We start from the raw sequence: 25,435 nt of genomic DNA on the forward strand, positions 1-25,435 counted from the left end.
AAGAAGGTTCCAGAGCCAAGTGAGGGCAGAGTGACGTTATTTCCCTCCTCTGTTGCTAGCAAAACATGGCCTCACCTTGGTCTTTGGAGCCTGCGAACAAACATATCACACTATGTGCAGAAGGGACCTTGCAGATGCGATTGGGAATCTGGAGGTGGCCAGGGCATGGTGGCACACACTTTTAACCCCAGCACTTGGGAGGTAGAAGCAAGAGTATCTCTGTGAGTGAGTTCAAGGCCAGCCTGGTCTACACAATAAGTTCTAGGGCAGCCAGAGATACACAGCCTGATATAAAACAACAGCAACAACAACAGCAGCAAAAAGATCTGAGGATGTAGTTGAGTCGGCAGAGTCCTTACGTAGCCTGAAAGAAGCCCTGGGTTCTGTCCTTAGTGTCGTACAGACTGGGTGTGATGTCACATGCCTGTATTCCAGTAATCGAAAAGAGTGGATGGATGCAGGGGTATCAAGAATTCAGGGACATCCTTGAGACCAGTTTGGGATAGAAGAGAGAGAAGGAAGAGGAGGAAGAGGAGAAGGAAAAGGAGGAGGAAGGGGAGGAAGAGGAAGAGGAGGAACCTAGAGATGTAAATTTATCTAGGGTCACCTGGCTGGGGCCAACGACCCCAGGGGCCTTTTGAGAGGAAGGGGGAGCCATGACTATTGAAATCAAACCTGAATACACATTGATTGGTGGCTTTGGACATGAAGGGTCCTCGGACCAAGGAATGCAGGTGACTTCTAAAAGCTAAAAGACCCCGGGGCACTCTGGGCTCTGGCTTCCAGACCTGTGAGGATGAATTTGTGTGAAGTCTGATCAGACATAATGAAACACCCAAAGCACACTCTGCCTTGCTCCTCCCGGCACTGGGAACAAACCCATCTGCTCAGGAAGCTGAAGATGCCATAAACCAAGGTCAAAGTCACAGTCTGAAGGTCAAGTAACCAAAACAGTGAGGAAGCCTGGCTGTCCACAGATACAAGCAAGAAACAGCATCCAGGCAACACTCGCCTTCCAGAAACCCCTTATCTCCCGAATCCACAGGAACTGTTCACACTGGTTCCCTTGTTCAAGATGCCCAGTGTCATTATATCTTCCCACTGAGGGCATAAGACATCACTTTGTGGGGCTGGGGATTTAGCTCAGTGGTAGAGCGCTTACCTAGGAAGCGCAAGGCCCTGGGTTCGGTCCCTAGCTCCGAAAAAAAGAACCAAAAAAAAAAGACATCACTTTGTAACGGTCCTAATAGCTTATTGGCTCTCCCTCTCAATCCTTCAGGCATGAGAGACATTTCTACACAAGGTAATGAAGGACTCATCCAAGTCTATCCAACACATTGTGGGCTGGGAGTGTAGCTCAGAGGCAGAGTATTCTCAAGGGCCAGAATTTAAGCTGTAGTACCACGTGAGGTGAAGACATCTTATTACATAAGGTATTTTCGGGTGCTGGGCTCAGTGTGTTCAATGCTTGCCGTGTAAGCATGAAGTCCTGAATTCAAGCCCCAGCATCCACGTTAAAACTGGGTACAGGGGACACACACCAGAAGCTCCAGTACTTGGAAGGCAGGGGCAGGTGAATCTCTATGAGTTCAAGGCCATCCTGGTCTACATATCAACTTCCAGGCCAGCCCGGGTTGCACAGCAAGATTCTGTCTCAAAAACAAAACAAATGCAAATGGATAGAAGGCACCAGAACTGACCTCTGGCCTTCACCTACGATATACAGGTGAGCGCTCCCAACCTCAAAAACATTGTTCGTGTCCATAAATATATAAACAAATGCCACCCAGCAGAGATGACAGAGATGAGAAGAGGTTACTGTGATCACAGACATGTCAAGGAACACCAAAGACTGTATGTAGGCCAAGCAGCAGAAACCAGGAGAGTCTTCGGGGCTACCTCCCCGAAACATCAGAAGATCACCTGGAAACGAACGCAAGATGTCAGGTGAGTGGCTGGAATCGGCAAGGCAGATTCCCCTGTGGGCGTTCACATTCAGAGTTTTCTGGGATGTTCACATGCTGAGTTGTAGCCAGGGGTCAACAAGGCCTGAAGGCAAGGGTTATGTGGGAGACAGACTCTAAAGCCCCAGGCTCAGTAATGTGGTCCAGGAGAAAAAGGAAAGTACCTTAGAGGTTGTCTTAGTGTTCAGTGGCAGTGAAGAGAAGCCATGACCACAGAAAAGCATTTAATTGGGTCTGGCTTATAGTTTCAGAAGTTTAGTTCATTATCAGCATGGTGGCACACGGGCAGACATGGTGCTAGAGAAAGAGTCGAGGGTCCAACATCTGGATTCTCAGACAGTAGGGAGAGAGAGAGAACACTGGGACTGGCTAGGGCTTTTGAAGGCCCAAAGCCCACCACCCTCTGTCATACTTTTCCTCCAACAAGGCCATGCCTCCTAATACATTCAACTATATGAGCCTATGGGGGGAGGTCATTCTCGTTCAAACCAAGACAGAGATAGAGACAAGGTTGTCACCACACAAACATAGTACACAGATATCACAGAAGATGAAACTCAAAGTCCGTACTCCAACAGGCAGCCAGGTGCCCCAGGCCAGTGCCTGGTCTGGTGGAACAGCACCTATGAACTCCCAGCATGGATAACCACATCCTGGGCAGTCTGGGAACACGAGGGTCTCTCTGTCTCTCTGACGGGGATTGGCTCTAATGCTTTGATTTAGTCGGGAATCTGCATGTCCAAACACTGGAGGTCCTTGTCCCCAATTGGTTTTGATTAATCAATAAAGATGCCAGTGGCTGGGGTTGGGGATTTAGCTCAGTGGTAGAGCGCTTGCCTAGGAAGCGCAAGGCCCTGGGTTCGGTCCCCAGCTCCGGGGAAAAAAAAGAACCAAAAAAAAAAAAAAAAAAAACCTCTCTCTGTTTCTCTCTCTCTGTCTCTTTCTCTCTGTCTCGCTGTCTGTCTCTGTCTCTGTCTCTCTCTGCCCCCCCTCCCCCAGTCAGGGTTTCTCTGTGTGGCCCTAGCTGTCCTGGAACTTGCTCTGTAGACCAAGCTGGCCTTGAAAAACAGAAAAAGAAAAAAAAAAAAAAAAAAAGGATGCCAGTGGCTAACGATTGGGCAAAGGGAGACGGGATGGGACCTTTAGATTTTCACGGGCTAGGAACTGGGAAAAACAGAGAATAGCCAAGACTCAGTCAGGGGGAAAGGATAGGACATAGGAACTGAAGGAGAGAGAGCCAACCAGCCATGGGAGAGTTCGGGTGGGTGGCCACTGGCCACTTCCCCGATTAGGCCTGAGCTGACCAAGGCATTTCAAAAATAAGTTAACGTGTGTATGTATGTGTATGTGTGTTTGTGCACTTGCATGCATGTGTGCATGCGCGCGCACGCGTGTCCGTGTGTGTCTTTCATTTGCAGATCCAAAGAGTTTCTGGGCCGGTGGATGGAAGCTCAAGACCAGGGAGCACAAAGCTGAATAGTTAAACTCTCTCTGGGGGCTGGGGATTTAGCTCAGTGGTAGAGCACTTGCCTAGGAAGCGCAAGGCCCTGGGTTCGGTCCCCAGCTCCGGAAAAAAAAGAACCAAAAAAAAAAAAAAAAAAAACTCTCTCTGTTTCTCTCTGTCTTTGTCCCTCTCTCTCTGTCTCTTTCTCTCTGTCTCTGTCTCGCTGTCTGTCTCTGTCTCTGTCTCTCTCTGCCCCCCCTCCCCCAGTCAGGGTTTCTCTGTGTGGCCCTAGCTGTCCTGGAACTTGCTCTGTAGACCAAGCTGGCCTTGAAAAACTTGCCTGCCTCTGTCTCCCGAGTGCTGAGATTAAAGGCGTGTACCACCCCTGCCCTGGCTTGGAACGTGAGTCTTGACATTTTGCAGACATTCCCTTTCTCTTGCAACTTCCCAGGCTCTGATATACCATAAAACAAAGAATTTTGTTTCTGCACTTGGGGAATTGAACTTACAGGGGAAGTTGGGCGCAGTGGTAAAAGCCTGAGCTCCCAGCACTCAAGAGACAAGAGGACTACACTGTTTGAGGCTGGACTGGGGTCAGTTCCCAGTACCTCTATATGGAGGGTCACCACCATATGTAACTTCAGTTTCAGGAGATCGGTACCTTCTTCTGACCTCCATAGACGTCAAGCACACACACGGTGCACGTGCATACCAGGCAGGCAAAACGCCCATACATATAGAACGACTCAATGCATCTAAAAAATTTTTTTTTCTTTTCTTTTTTTTTGGAGCTGGGGACCTAACCCAGAGCCTTGCGCTTGCTAGGCAAGCGCTCTACCACTGAGCTAAATCCCCAACCCCTAAAAATGTTTTTAAAATGACAAAACACAACAACTTTCTGGGGCTGGGACCACGGCTCCACTGGCATGCGGTGGCCTTGTATGCACAAGGCTGATTTGATTCACAGCACCATGTAGACTCGATGTAGTCCTTAAGCCTGCAATTGGAATTCTAAAAAGGTAGAGGCAGGAGGATCAGGAAATCAAGATCATCCTCATCCACATAGCAAGTTCAGGGTCAGCCTAGGATACAAAAAGTCCTGTTTCAAAGACCAAATTCCTTTTTTTAAAAAAGGTGTATCTACTTATTTTATGTATGTGAGTATACTCAGTTGTCTCCAGACACACCAGAAGAGGACATCAGATCCCATCACAGATGGTTGTGAGCCACCATGTGGTTGCTGGGAATTGAACTCAGGTCCTCTGGAAGAGCAGTCAGTGCTCTTAACCTCTGAGCCATCTCTCCAGCAAGACCAGATCCTTAAGAAAAAAAAAAAAAAGACAAAAACAAAACAAAAAACCACAATCACCCAGGGAAGGTAGCTTCAGACATGGTGGGTAAGGTTCTAGGTATTCTTGCCTACTGAAAACAATGGGGCTTTGCAGGGGAAGGTATGTGTCACCAAGCCTGCCACCTTGAATTCAAACCCTGAGACCTCATGACCAATGTAGAGGACAAACCCTAGAAGGTAGTGCTCTGACCTCTACACTCACACTGTGGCACATGGGTGTGCACATGAACATACACACACAGACACAAAGACACACAGACACACACAGACACAGAGACACAAAGACACACACACAGACACACACAGACACAGAGACACAGAGACACACACACATACACAGACACAGAGACACAAAGACACACACACAGACACACACAGACACAGAGACACAGAGACACACAGACACAGACACAGAGACACACACAGAGACACATACACAGATACACAGACACATACACGGACACACACAGACACACACACAGACACAAAGACACACACAGACACACACAGACACAGAGACACAAAGACACACACACAGACACACACAGACACACACATACACAGAGACACAGACACACATACACACAGACACATACACATACACAGGCACATAGACACAGAGACACACAGACACAGACACAGAGACACACACACAGACACATACACAGATACACAGACACACACAGACACACACATGGACACACACACAGACACACACAGACACACACATGGACACACACACAGACACACAGACACAGATACAGAGACATGCACAGACACACAGATACACACACACACACACACACACACACACAGATACACATACACATACACCAAAACCAATCAAAACATTTGGCCACTCGGCAGCCTTGAATTCCTGGGTGCAGAGGCCTGGTCTAATGAATAACCTCTTGTCTCCTCTCTAGCATGAGGTGGGGGAGGTGGCTTTGTGGGGAGCGCTTAGGTATTTTTCTCTGGGAAAAGCTGCCCAGAGGAGCCTAGGAAGGAAAACAATTCCTTTCACCTGTGAGACAGGTATGGCCTCGGAGTGGAGGCTGAAGTGATAATAAAGCCAGAATTGGGGCTGGGGATTTAGCTCAGTGGTAGAGCGCTTACCTAGGAAGCGCAAGGCCCTGGGTTCGGTCCCCAGCTCCGAAAAAAAGAACCAAAAAAAAAATAAAAATAAAAATAAAGTCAGAATTGCAGACTGACCCAAGGTCAAGGCCAGGGGGCCTTGCTGGACACAGGCTGGTGTGTGTGTGTGTGTGTGTGTGTGTGTGTGTGTGTGTGTCCTCTGTCCCTGTGCACATGGGGAGTTAGTTACTGTTTCTTTCTACTGGTGACTCTCAGGCTCCTGGGTTCCTGAAGTGGCTGTTGAGGGGAGCAAATACACCAGGCTAGCTAACACAGACTAAGCTCTGGTGGTACTTGGCCTCCCAGCCTGGGGGAAGGGCTTGGGGTTTGTTATAAGCTTTGCTGGGAATTGGTTTGACAGCTCCCAGAAGGCCCTTCACCTCCCAATTCTTCTGGAGACACAAAAGAAAACCAAACCAACTTCTTGTTCTAGTCCATTCCCCCCAGCTCCAGGGCCAGGGGTGCTGTTTGACGGCTTCTGGAGATAGGATAGAGTTCTTTAGGAAGGGAAAGGGTCTAGAAAGTCGGCCCGGGATGGGGGAGGTGAACAAGAACGAGAGAGGTGAGGAGGCCAGAGGATGAGGCGGCCGCGGACACAGAGGAGCCATTGTGCGGACTGGAACCAGGGCCAGACTGGAACCCCCCTCCCACTGGGTCTCTTCCGAGCAGAAAGGGAACCGGCCCCGAGGCTCAAGTATAAAATGCCCTGTGGGCTGCTCTGCTCTTTCTCACGGATTGAGTTTCCAGTCAACTTTGCCCCACGCTCGCCCGCAGAGTGTGAGAAGTTCCAGCCCCGAGACTCAAAGAAAAGCGAGACCCTGTTCCAGGTCGGCCTTATGAGTGTGAATTTACACACGGACTGATCTTTCCTTCCCCGTGCCTCAGTTTCTCCTCTTTAGCTGCTAATGACTTGCTTTTCGGGCTTGATAGACACTCCTTCCCAAGCTGTGGGAGAGCAGAAGAGGGTGTTTCCTACAGTCTGGGCTGCCAGCCCCCTCCAAGCTCAAAATCTCGGGGAGAATAGCCTCCTCTCTGAGTCTGCTAGATACTAACGCCAGATCTGGATCCTAGGTCTCTGGGAAGGGGAGGGACAGGGTAGACAAGGGAGCGAGCCTTAGAGGGACTGGCCTCCCCGCAGAGCCCCCTCCTCCCACCGCGGCTCGCGTCGTCCCCGCAGCGCGTGACCGCGGCACTGCGGCTGCAGAGCTGCTCGCCTTGTCCGCGCTGGATTCCTGGGCTGTGAGGTTCGGGAAGCCGGGGATGGGGGCGGATGCAGGACCAGATCTTGGTGGCCACGCGCCGCGGAACCGGGGGTGGGCGATGACGTTCTTGCTCCCTCCAACTCCTCATTTTATATTATTTTATATTTTTGGTTGGTTGGTTGTTTCCGGGAGATTCTCCACCCGTGAGCGTGTCGCTGAGTCACCTTCTCGGAAGGCACTCGGGGCGTTCATGATCCGGTCAGGCTGTCCCCGCGGCAGTACAGAACCAAGGCATGTATTGCAGTGACGCGTGCGGAGCCGCAGGTCCAGCCTGCGCCCGGCCCTCCCGGGGACTCCTAATAAAGTGAGAAACTCGTTCGGGGAACTCCAGGGTCCTCTGGGAGAGAAGCCACCTTCAAGGAGTGACCTAGTTCACTGCAACGCTTTCTTATCTGGGTCCGCTCTCCTCCCGGACTCACCTCTTCAGGACTTTAAGAAGCGATGCAAGGAGAGAGGTGGGTGGGGTCGCGCGGGGTCCGGTGTGGGCGCGCTAGTTCTCTGTAACTGGAGCTAAACCACCGCAGCTTTCTCGGGAGTTTGGTGTCTGTTTTGACGCTACCTGGGTAGGTCACCAAGTCGGACCTGGCGGCTTCTTTTTGTCCCAGTCTCCGCTAATAATCTTCCAGGAATTTAACTCGGGTTAGTCATGGATACCTTCGGGTCATTTGTCATGAAATATATCACTTACACAACCATGCGTCTTGTTTATCTCCACCGAAGCGCATACACCCGGAAAGCCTGTGCATTTTCACGCGGAGTTCGCCCGAAGGGGTGGGGAGCGGTGGGACCACGCCCCCATGCTAGCCTCTCCAATCCCGATGAGAGCCCCCATTGCCCTGTCCACACTGCTGGGTTCCTCCAGTTGGTGAGGATCGTGGATCCGGATCGTCCGCTGCAGGCAGCTCCCCAGGCCTCCATAGTGTTCTCTGGGGGAAGACTCCACCTTTGGAGGTTGCTGACAAGGCTCCCGCCTCTCGACTTCGTCCCCAAACCGGTTCAGCTTTCTCCTGAAAGGCGTGCCAGACTGCTTCAGACTCGGCGGCTGAGTGATCCAGAGGCTGCATCTGGAAGCTAAAAGTAAAGGCACCACCGAGGAGCAGGGGAGGAAGAGAAGTTCGTGGGTGGCGGGTGACCCGACCTGGCCCAGAGCCGGGACAGCAGGAAGGGTCTGGGTGTGGAATTCTGATCAGGCTAGGGTCAGGGGACGCCAAAGAGGCGCTGCCTCCCTACTGTGAGCCGCGGTTTCGAGGGTCCTCAGCCAGCGCAGAACCACGCGTGCCCGAAGCCCACTCGGATTCTGGGCGCCGGTATCTGGGCTGCGCCCTCACTTTCGCGCTCCGTGGATGCGCTGCTTCAGGCCGAGCTCGGAACCCCGCGCCTTGCCCACTTCCTGAGTTGCTCCTCCAGCGTCGGGGTGCACAATTCTGTCCAGGGATCCAGCCCCTCATCTGCGCGTGGCCGAGCCCTGGGTGGCGGCGACTGTGTTTGGGGCGGTACAGCGAGATCCCGGGCGGGTGGGGGACCAGGGCTGCGCTCAACCTTGGTTCCACCCGGAGAGAACAAGGAACGCGGGGCGTGGTCAGGCCCGCCCAGAGGCTCAGCGCCTTCCCCGGGCCGTGGCGAAGTTGAGCAAAAAGTTTGAGGCTGGAGGGGAGCGATCCCTTGGAGTCTGTGTGAGACCAGTGCTTCAGTTGTCCCTCCGTCGCGGAGCTGAGCCCGAGAAGAGTTGCTTTCCGTCCCTGGCCGCTAGAGGGACAGACTGGGTAGGGACCTCCACCGGTAGTTGGCGGCGCCTTCGTGGGTCTGTGAGGGAGACGGCCCCACGCCTGTGCCTTGGCGCGAACTCGCGCTCTAGCAGGGCAGACTGCAGCTGTGGGTTCATCAGCACGGGCAGGTTTGGCGGGACTTTGGGCGCTGTTCTCACCAGCGCGTCTTGCACCAGCCCTCCCCCACCCCGCCCTCCTGGAGACTCGGAGACCTAGCGGCTTCCGAGCTCAGGCAGGGGACCGGGCGACCCGGCAGGTTGAGACGCGGTTCTTCGTCCCAGAGTATGCGCCTCGCAATGCCGGTTCTGGGAATTTTATGCAACTGGACTCTCCACCAACCTCAAAGGGTGAAGAGCCGGCCTGACGAAGAGAGCCAGGAGTCACTGACTCATGCGTCGGGCCCGAATCCGGAGTCCCTTGGAACGGAACGTTCGTGGGGTGGGAAGTTTAGTAGAAAGCTAGATTCCCCGACCCACGGGGTTCTGGTGATTCAGTCGTGTGCAGCACCCTACGCTAGGTCCAGGGCCTCTGGTTGGGCACCCTGTCCACGTGCTTGGAGCCCAGGCAGCGAACCCCACCACTCTTTCCTCCTGTCCCTCAGATCTGGCCGCCTCCGGGAATGACGAGGGCGCTCTCACAGCCCAGGGAGGTGGAGAGGGCGAGCCCCACGGCCAGTCACCAGACACCCGCCTGGGCAACACCGATAAGCAGCTGCACACTGGAGCCGCCGTTACCTCTAGCAGCGCCGGGGCAGCATCGGTGGCTCCTTGTCAGCGGGAGCCCCGGGACCTGGCTATGCAACCAGGTTTGTGGGGTACCCGTCTGGGGAAGGCTAAAGAGACCCCTTTCCCCACGAAATGATGGACAGCAGAAAGAAGTCTAGGGTCACTCGAAAGAAACATTTTGCCCCATGAGGACAGACGTTGTCTGGCCCTGGGCCAAGGAAAGAGGTATTGCGGCGTCCCACTCCCAAACAACCTGTGGGAGGCCGCTGCTTCTAGCAGGGCCGTGTTGCTCAGTTACCCAAGAACTGGGATCCTCCACGCAGGTTCCCGCAGCTCTCTTCGGCCCTCTAGCGGCTGGTTGTGGATATTGAGATTCTGTTTTTTTGTTTTAAGGTTTATTTTACTTTTTATGTGTTAGAGTGTTTGGACGGCATACATGTATGTATATGCACCGTGTGTATTTGGTGCTCTTGAAGGCCAGGAGAGGGCGTAGGGATCCCCTAGAACTGGAGTTTGGGACCGCTGTGAGCCGCCTTTCGGGTGCTGGAACTGAACCTTGGTCTTCTAGAAGAGCAGCAAGTGCTCTTACCTACTGAGCCCTCTCTCCAGCCCATCTGGTTTTGTTGTGTTTTGTTTGTAGCAGACTGTCCCCGGGGACTGCTCCCACGGCCATGCAGAGTGTTGGTGCTGCTGAACCCCCGGGGTGGCAAGGGCAAGGCTCTGAAGCTCTTTCAGAGCCGTGTGCGGCCCCTTCTGGAGGAGGCTGAGGTATCCTTTAAACTGATGCTCACCGGTGAGTACTGACCCCAGAGGGTGAAGGGAGCATTTCCTGCCAGAAACCAGCTCTGAGAACATCAACTCTTCCACCAGAACGGCAGAACCATGCCAGGGAGCTGGTGTGTGCAGAAGAACTGGGTCACTGGGATGCCTTGGCGGTCATGTCCGGTGACGGTCTGATGCACGAGGTAAGGACTGAGCAAGAGGAGGACCCAGAGGGCTCTGGATGGTTTTCCTGAACTGATCCACTCCGTTTTAACAGGTGGTGAATGGGCTAATGGAACGACCTGACTGGGAGAGTGCCATCCAGAAACCCCTATGTAGCCTCCCTGGAGGCTCTGGCAATGCGCTGGCAGCTTCTTTGAACTACTATGCTGGGTGAGAGCTGAGGGTCAGAGAGGGCATCATGTCCCCGACCGCCATTTTCTAAGTTCCTGTGGGAAACTCCGCTTCCTTCTGGAGCCTCGCCTTGTCCTCAGTTTACTAGCCCTAGGGAGCCTCTGTCTGCTGTCACTGGCTCCAGTCACTCCCTGGGGACCACTGTTGCTCTGCTAGCCCCCACTCTCCAAAAGGAGCACAAAGAGGCTACATGGGAGCTCCTGTCCCATCTGACCTTTAACCTTGCAGGCACGAGCAGGTCACTAATGAAGATCTCCTGATCAACTGCACACTGCTGTTATGCTGCCGGCAGCTGTCACCCATGAATCTGCTGTCCCTGCACACCGCTTCCGGACGGCAACTCTATTCTGTTCTCAGTCTGTCCTGGGGTTTCGTTGCTGACGTGGACTTGGAGAGTGAGAAATACAGGAGCTTGGGGGAGATTCGTTTCACGGTGGGAACCTTTTTTCGCCTAGCAAGCCTGCGCATTTACCAAGGCCAACTGGCCTACCTTCCTGTAGGGAAGGCTGCCTCTAAGATACCTGCTTCCTCACTGGCACAGAAGGGCCCTGCCAACACATACCTCGTTCCTCTGGAGGAGCCAGTGCCACCTCATTGGACTGTGGTGCCAGAGCAGGACTTCGTTCTGGTGCTGGTGCTGCTTCACACCCACCTGAGCACAGAGATGTTTGCAGCACCCATGGGCCGCTGCGAGGCTGGTGTTATGCATCTGTTCTATATACGTGCGGGGGTGTCAAGGGCCATGCTGCTGCGCCTCTTCCTGGCCATGCAGAAGGGCAAGCATATGGACCTCGACTGCCCGTACTTGGTTCATGTGCCAGTGGTTGCCTTCCGCCTGGAACCCAGGAACCAGAGGGGAGTGTTTTCTGTGGACGGGGAGCTGATGGTGTGTGAAGCTGTGCAGGGCCAAGTGCACCCAAACTACCTTTGGATGGTCTCTGGTAGCAGTGACTCCCCGTCCGGCCGGGACTCCCAGCGGAGGCCACCTCCAGAAGAACCAATATGACTCTGTGCCTTTGTCTACTATGTCTACACTGAGATGGGACCCTCCCTCTCATCCATCTCCTGGTATGGGAGGTTATTTCTAAAGCTCATATGGAGGTGGTGGGGACCCCTGTAGAGAAAGCTGGAAGGTGGGGCTATGTTTTGGAAAGACTCTACCCTCTAGTTAGAATGAGACTGGGGTCAGAGTCCCACTGGCTGGGCCAGTTGCATACAGTTGCTCTTGGAGCCCTGTCCTGAGAACCAAATTCAAATAAAGAGACTTTTCCAAGCTGTAGATCCTATCCTGGGAATTGGGAAGAGAATGGGGTCTTTTTTTTTTTTTTTTAAAGATTTATTTATTATAGATGAGTACACTGTAGCGGTCTTCAGACGTGCCAGAAGAGGGCATCAGATCCCATTACAGATGGTTGTGAGCCACCATGTGGTTGCTGGGAATTGAACTCAGGACCTCTGGAAGAGCAGTCAGTGCTCTTAACCGCTGAGCCATCTCTCCAGCCCCGAGAATGGGGTCTTAACACCAGCAAGGGCTATGGAACTGTAGTATCAGGAGTTAAACTCAGGGTCCCTGGTAGCTAACTAAACACATTTAGTTATAGCCCATGGGCAGACATGTTGGTGTTCGGCACTTCGACTCCTTAGGGACTGATAGTCAGACCCACTTCAGCTGCAGAGGCCCTCGGCCTGGCCAACAGACCCTACCTACCTCACACATGGGAAGTCTTAGGCTCTGTGCTCCACCTCTGACCTCACATTCAGGGCACTCGGAGTGGACAGAGCTGGGAATTGTTCCTGAGTTAGAAGCCTAAGGCAGATCCTGTTGACTGTGGACTTCAGGTCAATTGTGCCTCCTTACTAGGTCAGTTGGTTTCCTCAAAGAAGCTGGACCCTCCCCCAGGGCATTAACATAGAATTCTGCCCTAATTTCAAATGGTCTTGGGAAGTGCTAGAGCATGTAATGGGGTGGGTGGGCGTTCACGTAGCTACAAGGAAGTCATCATCCATACTGGGTGGGCTGGGTGGATGTTCTAGTGTGGTTGAGTCCCCTGTGCTCATGCCCAAGGCGGGGCTCCGGTGGACCTGCACTTGTTGGGACCCTATGAGGGGAAGACTTGCTTACTTCTCATGGAAGGGACTCTTCTGATGAGATTTCAAGCTGAAAATATGGCAGGCAGCAGTTTCTTTAAAAATGAACTGGGCTACACCCATGAGGTGTCTCCAGGTTCACCCAGGACACCTCAGCTCTTCCCAACATTGCACTAGGTTGCAGCAGAAAGGAAGCTGTGGGGAGGGGCAGCCATCCCACCCAGTGTTCGGTCCAAACACTGATCCCCGACTATTGCTAGATGCTGTGCTATCTATCAGTTCCCAGAGAATCCCGAAGGGGCTGAATAGCTGGGTGTAGGCTGTTGGGGCCCAGTTACTCAGCCTCCACTACCTGGTGTTGAGAGGTGACTGCTGTCGGGATATTCAATACCCACCCTGAAAGACTCTGTGAGGAGATGAAGGCATCAGGCAGTGGAGGCCTGGACCACTCACTGCCAGTCTCCCGTGGGGAAGTGGTATGGGAGAATGGTCCTGGCACACAGAAGGCAACAGTAGCCTGAATGAACAGCAGAGGCAGATTTAATGGTGCCATCTTGTTTTGTTAATGAGCCAACCCCCCCTCCCCAAAAAAGCAGGTTAAAAAAAAGTTTAATCACACAGCACTTTATACAGGTATTGTAAGCAGTAGGCATTCACATCTCCACGTGAACGGTGGTCTGGGAAGCACCGCCCCACCAGGCCCCATGTCCTCAAGGTACTGGTCCCTGGTGAGTGTTCCAGTTCCGGCTCTGTCTCCCCAAGGCTCTGCTGCCCTGGTGGCCCTGGCACAGCACAGGTGTGGAGCCCACTTAAGGCCGACAAGACGCATCATGCTTTGGCTTTTTTGTGTTTTGTATTTTGTCGTCTTCTTTTCTAGTAAGAGTTAGTATCTTTGCTTCTGAGATTTGTTTGTTTCACCCTTAAATATTACATATACCAGAAATGACAAGAGCTGCAACGTGCTCGCCGGCATCCTCTCTACCTGGAGCTTCACATTATCAAAAGCTTAGAGACTTGTAAACCTCTGGGCCTGTGGGGGAGGGGTGGAGCTCCTGCTGCCTTCCAGCCTCCTCCCTCAGATGGCCCTTGCAGAGTCTATAAGCCAAGGCTGACTGGAGGCCGAGTCACTGGATGGGAGAGGCCCTTGTCGCTGCCTGGTTTGTGCAGATGCTCCTGACACCTCAGTAGGGATAAAATGAGGCTGAATGGAGCAGATGACAGAACAGCCCACCCACACAGGCAGGCAGGTCTGGGGAGGGCTGCCATGTCCCTGCCACCTTGGACTAGAAGGGCAAGGCACCTACAGCCATTTCTTACCAAGCAGCACGATGTCCTTAGCTCTGTGTTATGTGAGGGCTAGCCTCTCCTGGTCTCTCTGAACCTTAGCTTAACCCTGACCTCTCTTAGAGAGTAAGTTCAACAGGCCTAAGGGCTATAATGCACTGGAAGGCCAGAGCAGCCACAGCAGCCACAGCTCCAAGAGAAGGAGTACTGGGGAATAAAGGACCTGGTGTGGCAGCAGGAGGGTCTGGGATGTGGGGAGGCTACTGTCAAGCTGGAAGGGAGAGGGACTGGGAGCATTGCAGGAGCAGCCACACTTCATGCAAGGCACGTCCACCCTCCTGCCATCTGCAGGTTCCTCAACGCCCCACCTCTGACCTGAGAAGGGACGGCTAGGGACCAAGTGTCAGGACATTCTGCCTGGGACAACAGGGGACATCAGTGGGGTTCCCACTGCCTCAGGTGTCTGCCTCTGAAACATAACTGAGGGCAGAACGCAGCATCTTGGGACACTTCTTGCACTTCAGCATCAAACTTGCCGCAGGGAGGAGAGGGCAGCAGAAGGCTCCAATGGGGACAGGAAGGGGCAGAGAGAGGGGCAAGATCTCAGGAAGGGAGGGAGCAGGCAGCGGCTGACCTCTCCCACCATGACACTCCCTTTCAAGTGTGGTCAGCTACTTGTCCTCTGTGCTCTCTGGCATGCCCGCCTCCAGCAGAGCAGCACGGAACTGGGTCAGGACCCCTCGGATGCTCTTGATGAAACCCTTGGAGAGCGGGAAGAGGGGGAAGCCGATGTCAGGGTAGCCGCTCTTCTCGGGCAGGAAGCTGCGGTAGCTCTTCCTCCTCCTCTTTGGTCTAACGCTGGGAGGTGCTGATGCATCAGGGGCCGTCTCAGTCTGCTCTGGGTGCTCTCTGCTTGCCGAGGCTGGGCCCTGGGCGCCACCCTCTGAGTCTGAGCCCTGGGACGCTTCCCCAGGGGTCATCCCAACATCCTCAGGCTCTTCTCGGCCAGAGTCTGAGAGTTCGGCTGCAGCCTGGGGCTCCAGAGAGCTGCTGTCCTTAGGAACCCCATTGGGCAGTGCCTGTGCCCTCTCCAGCACCACGTGGGTTTCCAGCCAGGACTCGATTCGGTTCACCAGCCGCCAGCCACCTACACTGAAGTGCTGCCGGATCTCCTGCTCGAAGACCTCAGGGGGTCGTCGAACCAGCTGGGTCATGGACTGCACCACACGGATCAATGCCATCTCATTGTAGCAGCGGCTGTTCTCATAGCCTTCCTGCAGGCCCCGGTCACTATCAAAGCCGGCTTCGTTGTAGTATGGTTCATTCACCAGGATCAGACCTGCCAGAAAGAGTCCTTTAGTAAGTGGGTAAAGCCCACGAGGGCAGGCTTGCCCATGACTCTTCAGAGAGCAGACTGTCGGTGTGCCCAGAGCCCATCGTACCTTGGATGGAGATGAGTACCTGGAGAAGACTGGATTTGCTTGTCCACCTCTCTGTCCCCTGAAACACAAACAGAACCTCTAGTCCTGTCCAGATGGACACCAGCTCTACCAGGCAATGGGGCCCACAATCACCTTTCCAATCCAGGTCCCCAGCAGGCTGACGCACACTTTCCCATTGTCATACAGGTTGGGGTTCAGACGGCCACTGCACTGGGAGAGGTAGCAAAAGTGGGGGGGCACTGCAGGGTAGATGTTGGGAAGCTGGATGTCAAAAAGGTAGAGGCCATCTTCGTAGGGAGTCCGAGTAGGGCCCTTGATCAGTGCCGAGAAGAGATCCTGGAAGGGATCACAGGAGGGCTGGCATCTGGAGTCCGCTCTCACTTCCTCCCAGAACAGCACAGATCCGAGGAAGGCAGGCAGCACTCCAGAGCCAGAGCCAAGGAGACACCTAAGCCAAGCAGCACTGGCTTTGCGGTGGGAGTGGGAGTGTAGTGTCACAGCTGGAGGGATGGCACTGGCACTGAGGGTCTGAACTCGAAGGCAAAGACTGGCAGAAGTCAGAGGAACTATGATGTCCAAGAAATAAGTACTGTGTGTCTCTAAGTATTTGTGTGCAGCCTTGCCAGGGAACCAGAGTAGAGCAGATAGTAACTGGGAAATGGAGAGGAAGGACCCCCCCACCGCCCCCATGGGGTCTGAGGGGCCCTGGAAGGTGCCTCGAGGACTTCGGAAAGGTCTGCTTTACTTTGTTTCTCTTACTCCCTCAGCAAAGCTGTGTCAGTCTGGGGATTTCCAAAGAGATTTTTCACTAAACCCAAGTGAAACAGATGTCCCTGGGGTCCTTAAGCAAGGCTGGGCATGACAACTTCCACCTGTAATCCCAGCACTTGGGCTGCTGAGTCAGGAGGACCACTGTGAGTTCCTGGCACGGATTTCCAAGGGCAGCTGTGTGTACTGACAAATTGCACAAAGGAGTGCATGCTGAGGTGACAGGAGAGGGCAGTGCTAATTCAGAAAAGCTCCTCTGGAAGGAGCCACTGAGAGTGAGCCAAGGCCTTAGTTCTGTGGGCATGGAGAATGGATAGCAAAGGCAGCCGAACTCCTCCAACCAGGCTCCCTTCTTTCAGAACTACATGGACACAATGCTTCTTTTAAAAGGAAGGACCACCTGGCTCCCTGGTCATGTGGCTGAAAAGCTACATTCTGATACCTTAGGTGACGAGCTGCCATGTCTGGAAACATGGCAAGGTGGTGTTGCTACCTATACCTTAGTGCCCCATGGCACCTGCCCCCCTACCCCCAAGTTCCCAGAAGCCCACTTGCCATTCTGTCCTCAAAAGTCTTGACCATGATGCCGTCGGGCAGTGAGGTGGCCAGCAGAGCCATCTCCTTCCGAACTGTGCTGAAGAACTTCTTGGCTTCTGGAGGCTGGAACTCAATCTTCTTGAAAGAGTGGTTTGCTGCAGGGGAGAGAATAGTCAAGCCTGGAAGCCATGGAGCCCGGGGGCCTCCCACTATCCCCCAAGACAAAGGTGTGATGATGGCTGGGACAGGAACTCTGGGGGGCACGGGCAAGGACAGTCATTCATGGTGACTCACAGGGTGCAAACTCCAGCACGGAGAACACCTCGCCCTTGGCGCTGGTGAAGGTGACGCCAGGTCTGCCACCACACTGTTGGCAGAGCACAGGTGTCTCACTGGGCCACTCGGCTTTCACTGGTGACTGCACCTCAGGTTTATCCTCCTTGCGTTCTGTGTCGGGCACTGCCTCCATCTTCTCCTCCTCAGCAATGGCCACATTGTCCAGGGTCTTCTTGAGGTTCTCCTGTAGCTTCTTGATATCATCCAAAAACTTCTTCTCTCGGGTTGGCTTCTCAGGCTCCACAGTAGGTGAGGTGGGGGACCCTGTGAGCAGTTGTTCCACAGTCATGTTCTTGAGGCTCTCCAGGATCTTGATGGCCTCTTTCAGCTCCCGGAAACTCTTGGGAGGCCCATCCTTGCCAGCTTTCTCCATCAGCCCTGCCACGGGGGCAGCCATGGCCACAGCACCCTGGATGGCAGCCGTGGCCGCCTCTTCACTGATTACCACCCCCTTGTCCTCCTCGGGGGCAGCTGGCTGTTCTGTGGGCAGGATGGCGGCCAGGTCTTCTATCTTGGGGTGCTCATCATCCACGAGCCCATTGTCAGTCTCCCAGCTGTCGCTGTCGTCCTCCCACTCATCTGAAGAGGCCCCACTGGTGCTGCCTTCTACAGAGTCGTAGTCTGACTCCTCGATTTCGGACTCAATGTTGTATAAGTGCTAGGGGAAGAGGAGGGAATCCAGACAGAACTCACCTACTGAGGAACGTTGGGGGTCTCCCTCTTTCCTGTCTACAGCTCACTGAAGCCTGGGTGACCCGTTTCCCACTTCCCTGTTCTCCACCTTTCTTCTGAAATCCTGTCTCGGCTGCAAGATCCCCAACTCTCTGCAAGGGACCCTTTGCCCAACTTGTACCCCAAGCAGTACATAAAGCTAAGTTAATGCCTGTACCATCTCCTCTCAGGCTCAGGGTAGCCTGTCAGCATCTGGCCAGCGGGAGTCAGTGAGGATCACAGAGGGATCCTCAGCAAAGCCAGCCTACCGCCAGGACTCAGGCCAGGTACTGGGGTGGTCATAAGGTCTTTGTGGGCTGTACCAGGAGTGAGCAGGTAACCTTACTGGCAGGCAAAGTAGGGGCACTAGAGTTGGTCACACTGTGCCCTGCTTTCCCCTAGAATGGCTGCCAAGGTGAGGGATTCCGTCCATTTGCGCCCCTGTCCCAACTTGTGTACAGCAGGAGTTGGACAACAGGTGGAGGGGTGGGGGTGGGTGCAGCTCAAGTATGGCAGAGGGAAGGGACCAGCTAGGGCCGGTTAGAACTGGGGCTGGCTAGAAATGGGGCTGGCTTTTTCTTCCTCTTCCTTACTGGTCAACAACTGTCCTAGAAACAGTGGCAGGAAATAGCCTGAATTTCCCAGCACACTATGTGGAGATTCTAGAGGTCTGGGAACCTCACAGACCTGTGAGATTTGGAAAGCCTCTGTCCCTGTCCTTGGGGCTTATGTGAGAAAGCTATAGAGCCACCTTCAGGGGTGGCCACCAGCCCGGGGTCTGGGTCGTGGCAGCCTTACCTGCGGCAGGATGATGGTTTTCGAGTTGTCAGCCCACACCACTTCCACTTTGCTGCTGACGTCTACTCGGGCTACCTGGCCCACTGAGGGCTGAAGGGCAAAGGGGATGGGGTCAGATGGGTGGAAGGGGAAGCTTCAAGCCCTGAAGGACGGAAGCACTGGTGGGTTCTGTCTAACCACCTCCCGTTCCTGGCACTAGCAGCACCCTCTGCCCCAAGGCAGTGTTCTTTGTGGCTGCCCTGCCTTGGCACTCTTCCCAGTGTGGGTATCCTGTCCTTGTATCTAGACTCTATCTTGACCTTTTCCAACATCCCCAGCTTTTCTTCCAGATCTTAGCTCGAGCTCCATGTCTAACCCTGCCTGGGCACTTCTGTAGTTGACTGTGTCTGGTGCTCACAGCTGCAATGGAGTGTAGCCCTCTAGGGAACCCAATTGCCAGAGTCCACGAAGCTCAAAGCCTTCAAGCGTGTGGGCTCCCTGTCTCTAGTGCAGGCCATGCCAGCCATCCTGGGATACTGAATTGTAGGACTTTCAGGTCTCAGTTCCTGAAGGCACCTGGTGGCAGTGTCAGGGACCGCAGCCACTACCCAGACAGAAGCTGCAGTCCCACAGCAGCGCCCCTACCTCATCCTCCTTGGGCAGAGCCCCATCCTCAGTGTTGCCGATGCGGATGACGATATCAGTAGTGCGGAAGCGAAAGTCAGGGTGGTCAGCGATGTCATAGACACTCACGTCCTCCTCCTCTCCAATGAGCTGTGGCAAAAGCCGGGCTGAATGAGTCAGGGCTTCATTCTTTTGCCAGCGCCCACCCAGAGGAAGCAGAACGGCGCTCACCTCCACATCATCCCCACTTGGCCGCAGCTTGAACCACTTCACCATGCAGGTGCGGCCAACATGGTCTCCAGATTGGACCACACCATAGACAGCAGGATCTGGGCAGCTCTGGACTAGGGAAATCAGAGGGACATGACTAGCTCAGGGTGTCTGCCTGCAAACACACTTCAAATCACACAGACCTCCACATGGAGAGCAGCACTACCTCGCTTGTCTACCACGAAGTCTCCAGGGCAGAACTCGTTGTTGTCCAGGTGATGCACAGGGAAAAGGTCGTTGGAGCGAATATTGCATTCCACAGAGCCATCCTGCCACATTACATCAGCTGAGGTCATCGTGGTTACAACCTCTACAGCTACCCTGTGAAGTGTAGGACATGAGCCAGGCTACAAAAATGTTTCTTGTAGCTAGAGGAGGTGCCTTCCACTCTTCCAGGCCTCCCGGAGTCTCATATGGGCAGGGCTAGTGTCTGGTGTATGTCAAGCTCCACCCACCCAGGCCTACCCTAGCCACCATCATCTGGGGCTGGGAACACCACAAGTTCTTAGAGGGCACAGAGCCTGGGCTACTGAGTCTCTGTGTGCACTGCAAGATGAGGAAGACACTCGGAATTCACCTGTCTCCGGGCTTGAAGTCACGGGTAATCTTATTCTTCTTCCTCTTGTGTTTTCGCTTCAAGTTTTTGATGGATAAGGGAATGCTCTTTTTACGGCCAGTGCCACTGCCACTCTGAGAGGAGGTGGTAGAGCTGGCAGAGGAGGTCACCGAGCTGGTGTCATCTGTATCATCAGCTGCCTCATCATCGGCATCCTGCTCTGCCGAGTGTAGCCCCTCATCTCCACCCTCCTTCAGCAGGAAGGGGGGCAGGGGCTCTCCTGTCTCGTGAAGCTCCTCTGATCCCTCATCCTGCATCTCCACTGGGCTGGCTGATCCGTCAAGTTGCTCCTCGGGGCTGGCAGACCCTACTTCGCTCCCGGCTCTGGCTTCCCCTTTCTTGTCTGGGTCCTCCATGGCATGGTCCCTAGAACACTGGGCATCTGGGGTGCAGGACATGATTCTCACAACCTGTTTCTTCAACAGGCGCTTCACCTACAAGAGCAGAACAAAGGGGAGGGAGTTGTAGACTCAGGCAGGCAGGGGCCTGCGCTGGCCCCAGGCACTTCTGTCTTGGGGAGTAGAGCTGTACACACTTAAGTGGCCAGCAAGGGTCCTCAGGGCTGTTCTCCAAGGCCTAAAGCCCAGACCCACCTTGCTGGCTGTGGAAATGGCACACAGCCAGTTCTTTGAGTGCCCACACCCACCCACCTCAAGGACATACCTTCTTGGCCATAGAGCCCTCCCCCTGGGCGCAGTTTTTTTCTGGACATTCCCAGGCAATCTTGGCCGGCTCTACCTTGGCTGGGAAGACATACAGACAGCGTTCCCCAAGCTGCCGCTGAGCATGGTCAAAGCATCCGAGACGCTTCACCCTGAAGAGAAAGGACGGGCGTTTGGCAGCACTTCTGAGAGCTCGGTGGGATGCTTGGCTTCCCCATGCATTTATGGCTCGACCAAGAAGAGCTGAGGATGAGCTGGGGTTTTGGGGTGGGGGCACGCTCACCTGCCTAGGTTTTCCTGAGCAATGACAGAAGGTGGGGGGCTGACGCTGTCCGTGCCCCCAGGGCAGAAACTCTTGGTGATCCACGTGACTTTCAATTCTACAACCTGCACCTGAGGACAGTGGATGGAATAGTCTCTTCAAATAGCTGCTCGGAGCCCAGCCCGACACAAACCAATCAATCATTAGGGTTAAAGTTAGGCATGGATAAGTAGATTGCCAGAAGTAGACTTTCAAGGTCTGCAGCACCACATACAGATATACTGTGGCCACCCACCCAGTAGAGTCAGGGCCACTCCAGTCTGCACAAGCAGTGCAAGTGGAGGGATCAGTAACTACCCCAGGACTACGCCTAGGCTGCTCCAATGCTTGAATCTCATTTAGGTCACCAGGGTTTGGGTACTGGGGGGCAGGCCGGAGGGCAGCAGTGTAGTCCTAGGACCTGGAGCTTACAATTCTACCCCTCACCCCACCAGTTATGTCCTTACCTCCTCCACTACCACACGGAACTTGCTCTTGGTGCTGAGCACAGGCTTGACCCCTGAGAGCCACTGGACACTGGAGAAGATCTTGGCTGGGCCAATAAGTACTTGGCCTGGGTAGAAGCCATAGGAGTCATCAAAGAAGAGACCCTGCAGGATTCGAGGGCAGAGGAAAGTGCACAGTAGTCAGCTGTAGTGTGACTTACCTTGTGTCCCTGGCACATTAATGGATGCCTGGTTGCTAGTAAACTGGCTGTTTAAGGATCTCTAGCTGTTAAGACTGTTTGGGGTTGGGGATTTAGCTCAGTGGTAGAGCGCTTGCCTAGGAAGCGCAAGGCCCTGGGTTCAATCCCCAGCTCCGAAAAAAAGAACCAAAAAAAAAAAAAAAAAAAAAGACTGTTTAACACTAGGCCTTCAGTGTTGGTTGCCTCTTGGATTTCTGGAAACGGGATAGGTGGATAGGTTTACAAAAGCCAGGCAAGGCAGAGAAAAAGGGTGAGGGGTTGGCAGAGTGAGAGAAGCCAGTTGGTGCAGAAGACATGGTTAGGAGACAGATGAGTCATGAGCAGATAGGCTACAATGGTTGTTATAGTTTGGAGCTGATAGTGTTGGGAACACTGGGAGAAAGGACTGTTTAAGCAGAAACATTTGAAGTGGCTGGGCTGGAAACTGGGAGGAGGGCTAGCAGGGAGTTAAGGAACTGGTTACTGTTTTTCTTTTTCTTTTTTCTTTTTTTCGGAGCTGGGGACCGAACCCAAGGCCTTGCGCTTGCTAGGCAAGCACTCTGCCACTGAGCTAAATCCCCACCCCTGGTTACTGTTCTTAAAAGCCATCTTACATTAGCCCTCCTTGGCTAGTCGCATGACATGGCATCTAGGATGGCCGGAGCATAGTCTACAGAGAATATATTTCCCAAGCCTGGTGCAAACCAGGTGCTAGTAATCATATTAAAATGCACTGCAGACTGTTCCAGGCCTTAACAGGCTCTCAGGCAACGCAGGGCTGGTGGTCAGGGTCACACACTCAGAAGCAAAGCCCTAGAGAGCAATAGCACACACTTGTTTAATACGACGTCTCTAGTACGAACTACGTCCGTGTGTTACTGTGCTGTATTCCTGCTGGACAAAGTGACTGTGTGCTGAAGGGTGAGAGACAAGGCTGACAGTGTGGTGTCACACCGGCAATCCTAGCACTCAGGAGCTGAGAGTTTGTGTTGGAGGCTGGCCCAAGCTATAGAACAAACTGGAAAACAAAACAAGTGGCCCTCGGAGAGATAAAGAGCAGAGGACCCACACACATGACGACTCACAGTCCTCTTCCCCCAGTACCAGGGACCTGACCTTTCTTTGCCTCCACACACGTTCCATGGACATGGTGTGCATTTCCTTTTCTCTGATTTTCTCATAAAATGAATCTTACCCCACCTCATCCCACCTCAGCCAACCACCCAAGTGAGACTAGTAACAAATTAGTGTTTAATGCCCCTACCCAAGCCTCAAGCAGCTCTGGTGCCCTCTTCCCCTGGCCTCACAACCTTGCCCAGCCTCGCACAGTCCTCATGTCTAAGCAGCTGAGGAACAGACATGATGACTCCCTTCTGGCAGAGCAAACGTACCGAGTCGCTGACGTGAGGGCAGACATCGTAGAGTTTGGCACCATCTTCAGTGTTCATGGAGCACCTGAAACAGACAGAGGCTTGGTCTCCACCAGGGCACAGTAAGCACCAAACACCAAGGACCAGAGGCCCTGAGACTAGAGCATCCCCAGAACACGCCATTCATCTTCCACCTACGGCTCAGCCTCTGCCACAGCACAGGAGCACAGCTCCATCTGAGTGCCCGCCACTACTAACACTGCAGAACAGAGATGTCCAAATGAAACACCTCACCAAGCTCAGATACCAAAGCCTGAGCTGTAGAGGGGGTGGACAGGAGTTACCACGGGGATACAGGTGCTGAATGCCAGCACCATCCATTACCGTCTGGGACCACCCCTGACCTCACAGCGCTGGAGACTCAGGCGGCTGTCCCTAAGCTGACACCTACCTGGCCCCATTGGACAGTTTGAGGATGATCTGGTTCTTCAAGTCATAGACCTTCCCCAGCCAGCAGTCATAGGCGATATAGTCTCCATACATGAAGGGCTGCAGATCAAGGACATGGCACTGAGCTAGGACACACACCACAGAGCCGAGAGTCTTCTTGACCCCAGTAGGATGTAAAAGGTTCTGAACGATGTATTAACACTGCATTCCACGTCCCTTCTCCTGAGCAGGCAGAGGAACTGTGGGCTCCTAGCAACGGGAGTGTCCCACAGTGGCAGAGGAACCAGCACGAGGAGGTTGGCATGGTTGGGAGGTGGCTTTGTGGATAGGTAGAGACCATGAATAAAGGTCAATCCACTGAGAACACTGAGCGCAGTGAACTTGCTGTTAAAAAGTGTTCAGCAAACAGAAGCCATCCCAAAGGAGCTTCCTCATTTGGGACAATTGAAGGGAAAAGTGATGAGAGTACTGAATTATAAGCAGTCGAATAAGTGCATACTCATAAAAATGAATGAGCAAAGAAACAGGGCAGTAGGCACAGCCCTTCCACACAGAAGAATGCCAACCAACAGAAACAAGGGAACAATGACTTAAGGAAGACACCACGTGTGACTGTCAGAGGCATGGCCTCTTTAAATGGCAATGTTCCCAAGACTAAGGCTTGCAGATGGTGGACTAACACGGAGTCTGATGTGTGGAACATAATTACTGACTGGGGGGTAAAGGATGACCTCACAGTGGAGAGGACTATGAAGATCAACATGACCTGCATGCAGAGTAAGCACCCCAGCAGTAGAGTAGCACTGGACATTAAAAAAAAGTCTACACATTGGGGCTGGAGAGATGGCTCAGTGGTTAAGAACACTGCCTGCATGGGGCTGGGGATTTAGCTCAGTGGTAGAGCGCTTACCTAGGAAGCGCAAGGCCCTGGGTTCGGTCCCCAGCTCCGGGGGGGGAAAAAAAAAAAAAAAAAAAAAAAAGCACTGCCTGCTCTTCCAAAGGTCCTGAGTTCAATTCCCAACAACCACATGGTGGCTCACAACCATCTGTAATGAGATCTGATGCCCTCTTCTGGTGTGTCTGAGGACAGCTACAGTGCACACATATACATAAAATAAATGCATAGTTCTTTAAAAAAAAAAAAAAATAAAGCCTACACACAGCTGCACAGCACCAAGGCATGCTGGGAGTCTGTCCATGAGGCATTATCACGCACAAGCTTTTGCAGTATCACCGTCCAGGATGTGGAAGGACATCCAGATGGGAAAGAAAAACTGACAGGTAAATGCCAGGTGTGTTCCTGGATAGCCTCAGGGGGAAAGCACAGCCGGGCAATCTGAAGGTCAGGCAGTGTGCATGTGGTGTGACCACGGACTCCTCCGTCTACAGGCTGTATCCGAATTGTGGAAAGTAGAGAATGTAGTGAGCAGGGGCTCTGGGGGCTTTCAGATGGTTCAGGAGGTGAAGATGATGGGGCTCTGTGGGGAGGTCAGCAGATGCACACTGGAGAGGGGGCACACAGACTTAGCCCTTCTGGGTAAGTTGAAAGTCCTTTTCACAAGACAAAGGAATGTTTTGCTGTTGTTCGTATATGTATGAGTACTCTGCTGCATGAGTGTATGTGTGCCACGTGGGTGCCATATTCTCAGAGGTCAAAGGGCAGAGCTGGATCCTCTGGATCTGTGTCTTGCC

The 25,435-nt window shown here is 53.5% G+C and overlaps 2 protein-coding genes and 1 long non-coding RNA gene across 10 annotated transcripts in view; 1 reads left to right on the forward strand and 2 right to left on the reverse strand.

Annotated features, from left to right (window-relative positions):
* Positions 1 to 6,326: 6,326 nt before the first annotated feature.
* Positions 6,327 to 7,616, reverse strand: Khps1a (sphk1a antisense transcript). The gene has a single exon (NR_133650.1). It is a non-coding gene; the product is annotated as a sphk1a antisense transcript (long non-coding RNA).
* On the forward strand, positions 6,428 to 12,101 carry Sphk1 (sphingosine kinase 1). Of its 7 annotated transcripts, none has more exons than NM_001270807.1 (6): positions 6,428 to 6,720; positions 9,523 to 9,726; positions 10,287 to 10,439; positions 10,517 to 10,611; positions 10,686 to 10,801; positions 11,051 to 12,095. In NM_001270807.1, the coding sequence occupies exons 2-6, from the start codon at positions 9,717 to 9,719 to the stop codon at positions 11,826 to 11,828; spliced, it is 1,152 nt and encodes a 383-aa protein (NP_001257736.1). In that variant the 5' UTR covers positions 6,428 to 6,720; positions 9,523 to 9,716; the 3' UTR covers positions 11,829 to 12,095. The 7 variants fall into 7 exon arrangements, with proteins under 7 accessions (NP_001257736.1, NP_001257737.1, XP_006247849.1 ...); NM_001270808.1 differs by lacking the exon at positions 6,428 to 6,720 and adding an exon at positions 7,269 to 7,610; XM_006247787.4 differs by lacking the exon at positions 6,428 to 6,720 and adding an exon at positions 7,989 to 8,232 and having other exon boundaries at positions 10,290 to 10,439; positions 11,051 to 12,101.
* Positions 12,102 to 13,432: 1,331 nt separating this feature from the next.
* Positions 13,433 to 25,435, reverse strand: part of Ube2o (ubiquitin-conjugating enzyme E2O) — a 47,161-nt gene continuing 35,158 nt past the window's right edge. The window contains exons 4-18 of one of the 2 annotated variants that reach the window (XM_017597746.3): positions 23,745 to 23,842; positions 23,315 to 23,378; positions 21,706 to 21,849; positions 21,221 to 21,330; positions 21,014 to 21,089; positions 20,237 to 20,709; positions 19,826 to 19,980; positions 19,621 to 19,733; positions 19,411 to 19,539; positions 18,787 to 18,876; positions 17,236 to 17,935; positions 16,960 to 17,096; positions 15,769 to 15,972; positions 15,637 to 15,694; positions 13,433 to 15,533 (exon numbers count right to left, since the gene is read on the reverse strand). In XM_017597746.3, the coding sequence (XP_017453235.1) occupies positions 14,866 to 15,533; positions 15,637 to 15,694; positions 15,769 to 15,972; positions 16,960 to 17,096; positions 17,236 to 17,935; positions 18,787 to 18,876; positions 19,411 to 19,539; positions 19,621 to 19,733; positions 19,826 to 19,980; positions 20,237 to 20,709; positions 21,014 to 21,089; positions 21,221 to 21,330; positions 21,706 to 21,849; positions 23,315 to 23,378; positions 23,745 to 23,842 (3,219 nt within the window). In that variant the 3' untranslated portion in view covers positions 13,433 to 14,865. Of the gene's footprint in view, positions 15,534 to 15,636; positions 15,695 to 15,768; positions 15,973 to 16,959; positions 17,097 to 17,235; positions 17,936 to 18,786; positions 18,877 to 19,410; positions 19,540 to 19,620; positions 19,734 to 19,825; positions 19,981 to 20,236; positions 20,710 to 20,938; positions 21,090 to 21,220; positions 21,331 to 21,705; positions 21,850 to 23,314; positions 23,379 to 23,744; positions 23,843 to 25,435 lie in introns of both variants that reach the window. The other variant, NM_001427322.1, reaches the window with a different exon arrangement.

Source organism: Rattus norvegicus, chromosome 10 (assembly GCF_036323735.1).
Source record: "Rattus norvegicus strain BN/NHsdMcwi chromosome 10, GRCr8, whole genome shotgun sequence".
NCBI lineage: Eukaryota > Metazoa > Chordata > Mammalia > Rodentia > Muridae > Rattus > Rattus norvegicus.

What these genes read in the sequence shown, in the direction of transcription:
- Sphk1 (NM_001270811.1), top strand. Translation starts at nt 9,238, where the DNA reads ATGCAACTGGACTCTCCACCAACCTCAAAGG. An exon ending in GGACCTGGCTATGCAACCAG is followed by an intron (nt 9,727 to 10,286) that starts GTTTGTGGGGTA and finishes TTTTGTTTGTAG; the next exon opens with CAGACTGTCCCCGGGGACTG. An exon ending in GTGACGGTCTGATGCACGAG is followed by an intron (nt 10,612 to 10,685) that starts GTAAGGACTGAG and finishes CCGTTTTAACAG; the next exon opens with GTGGTGAATGGGCTAATGGA.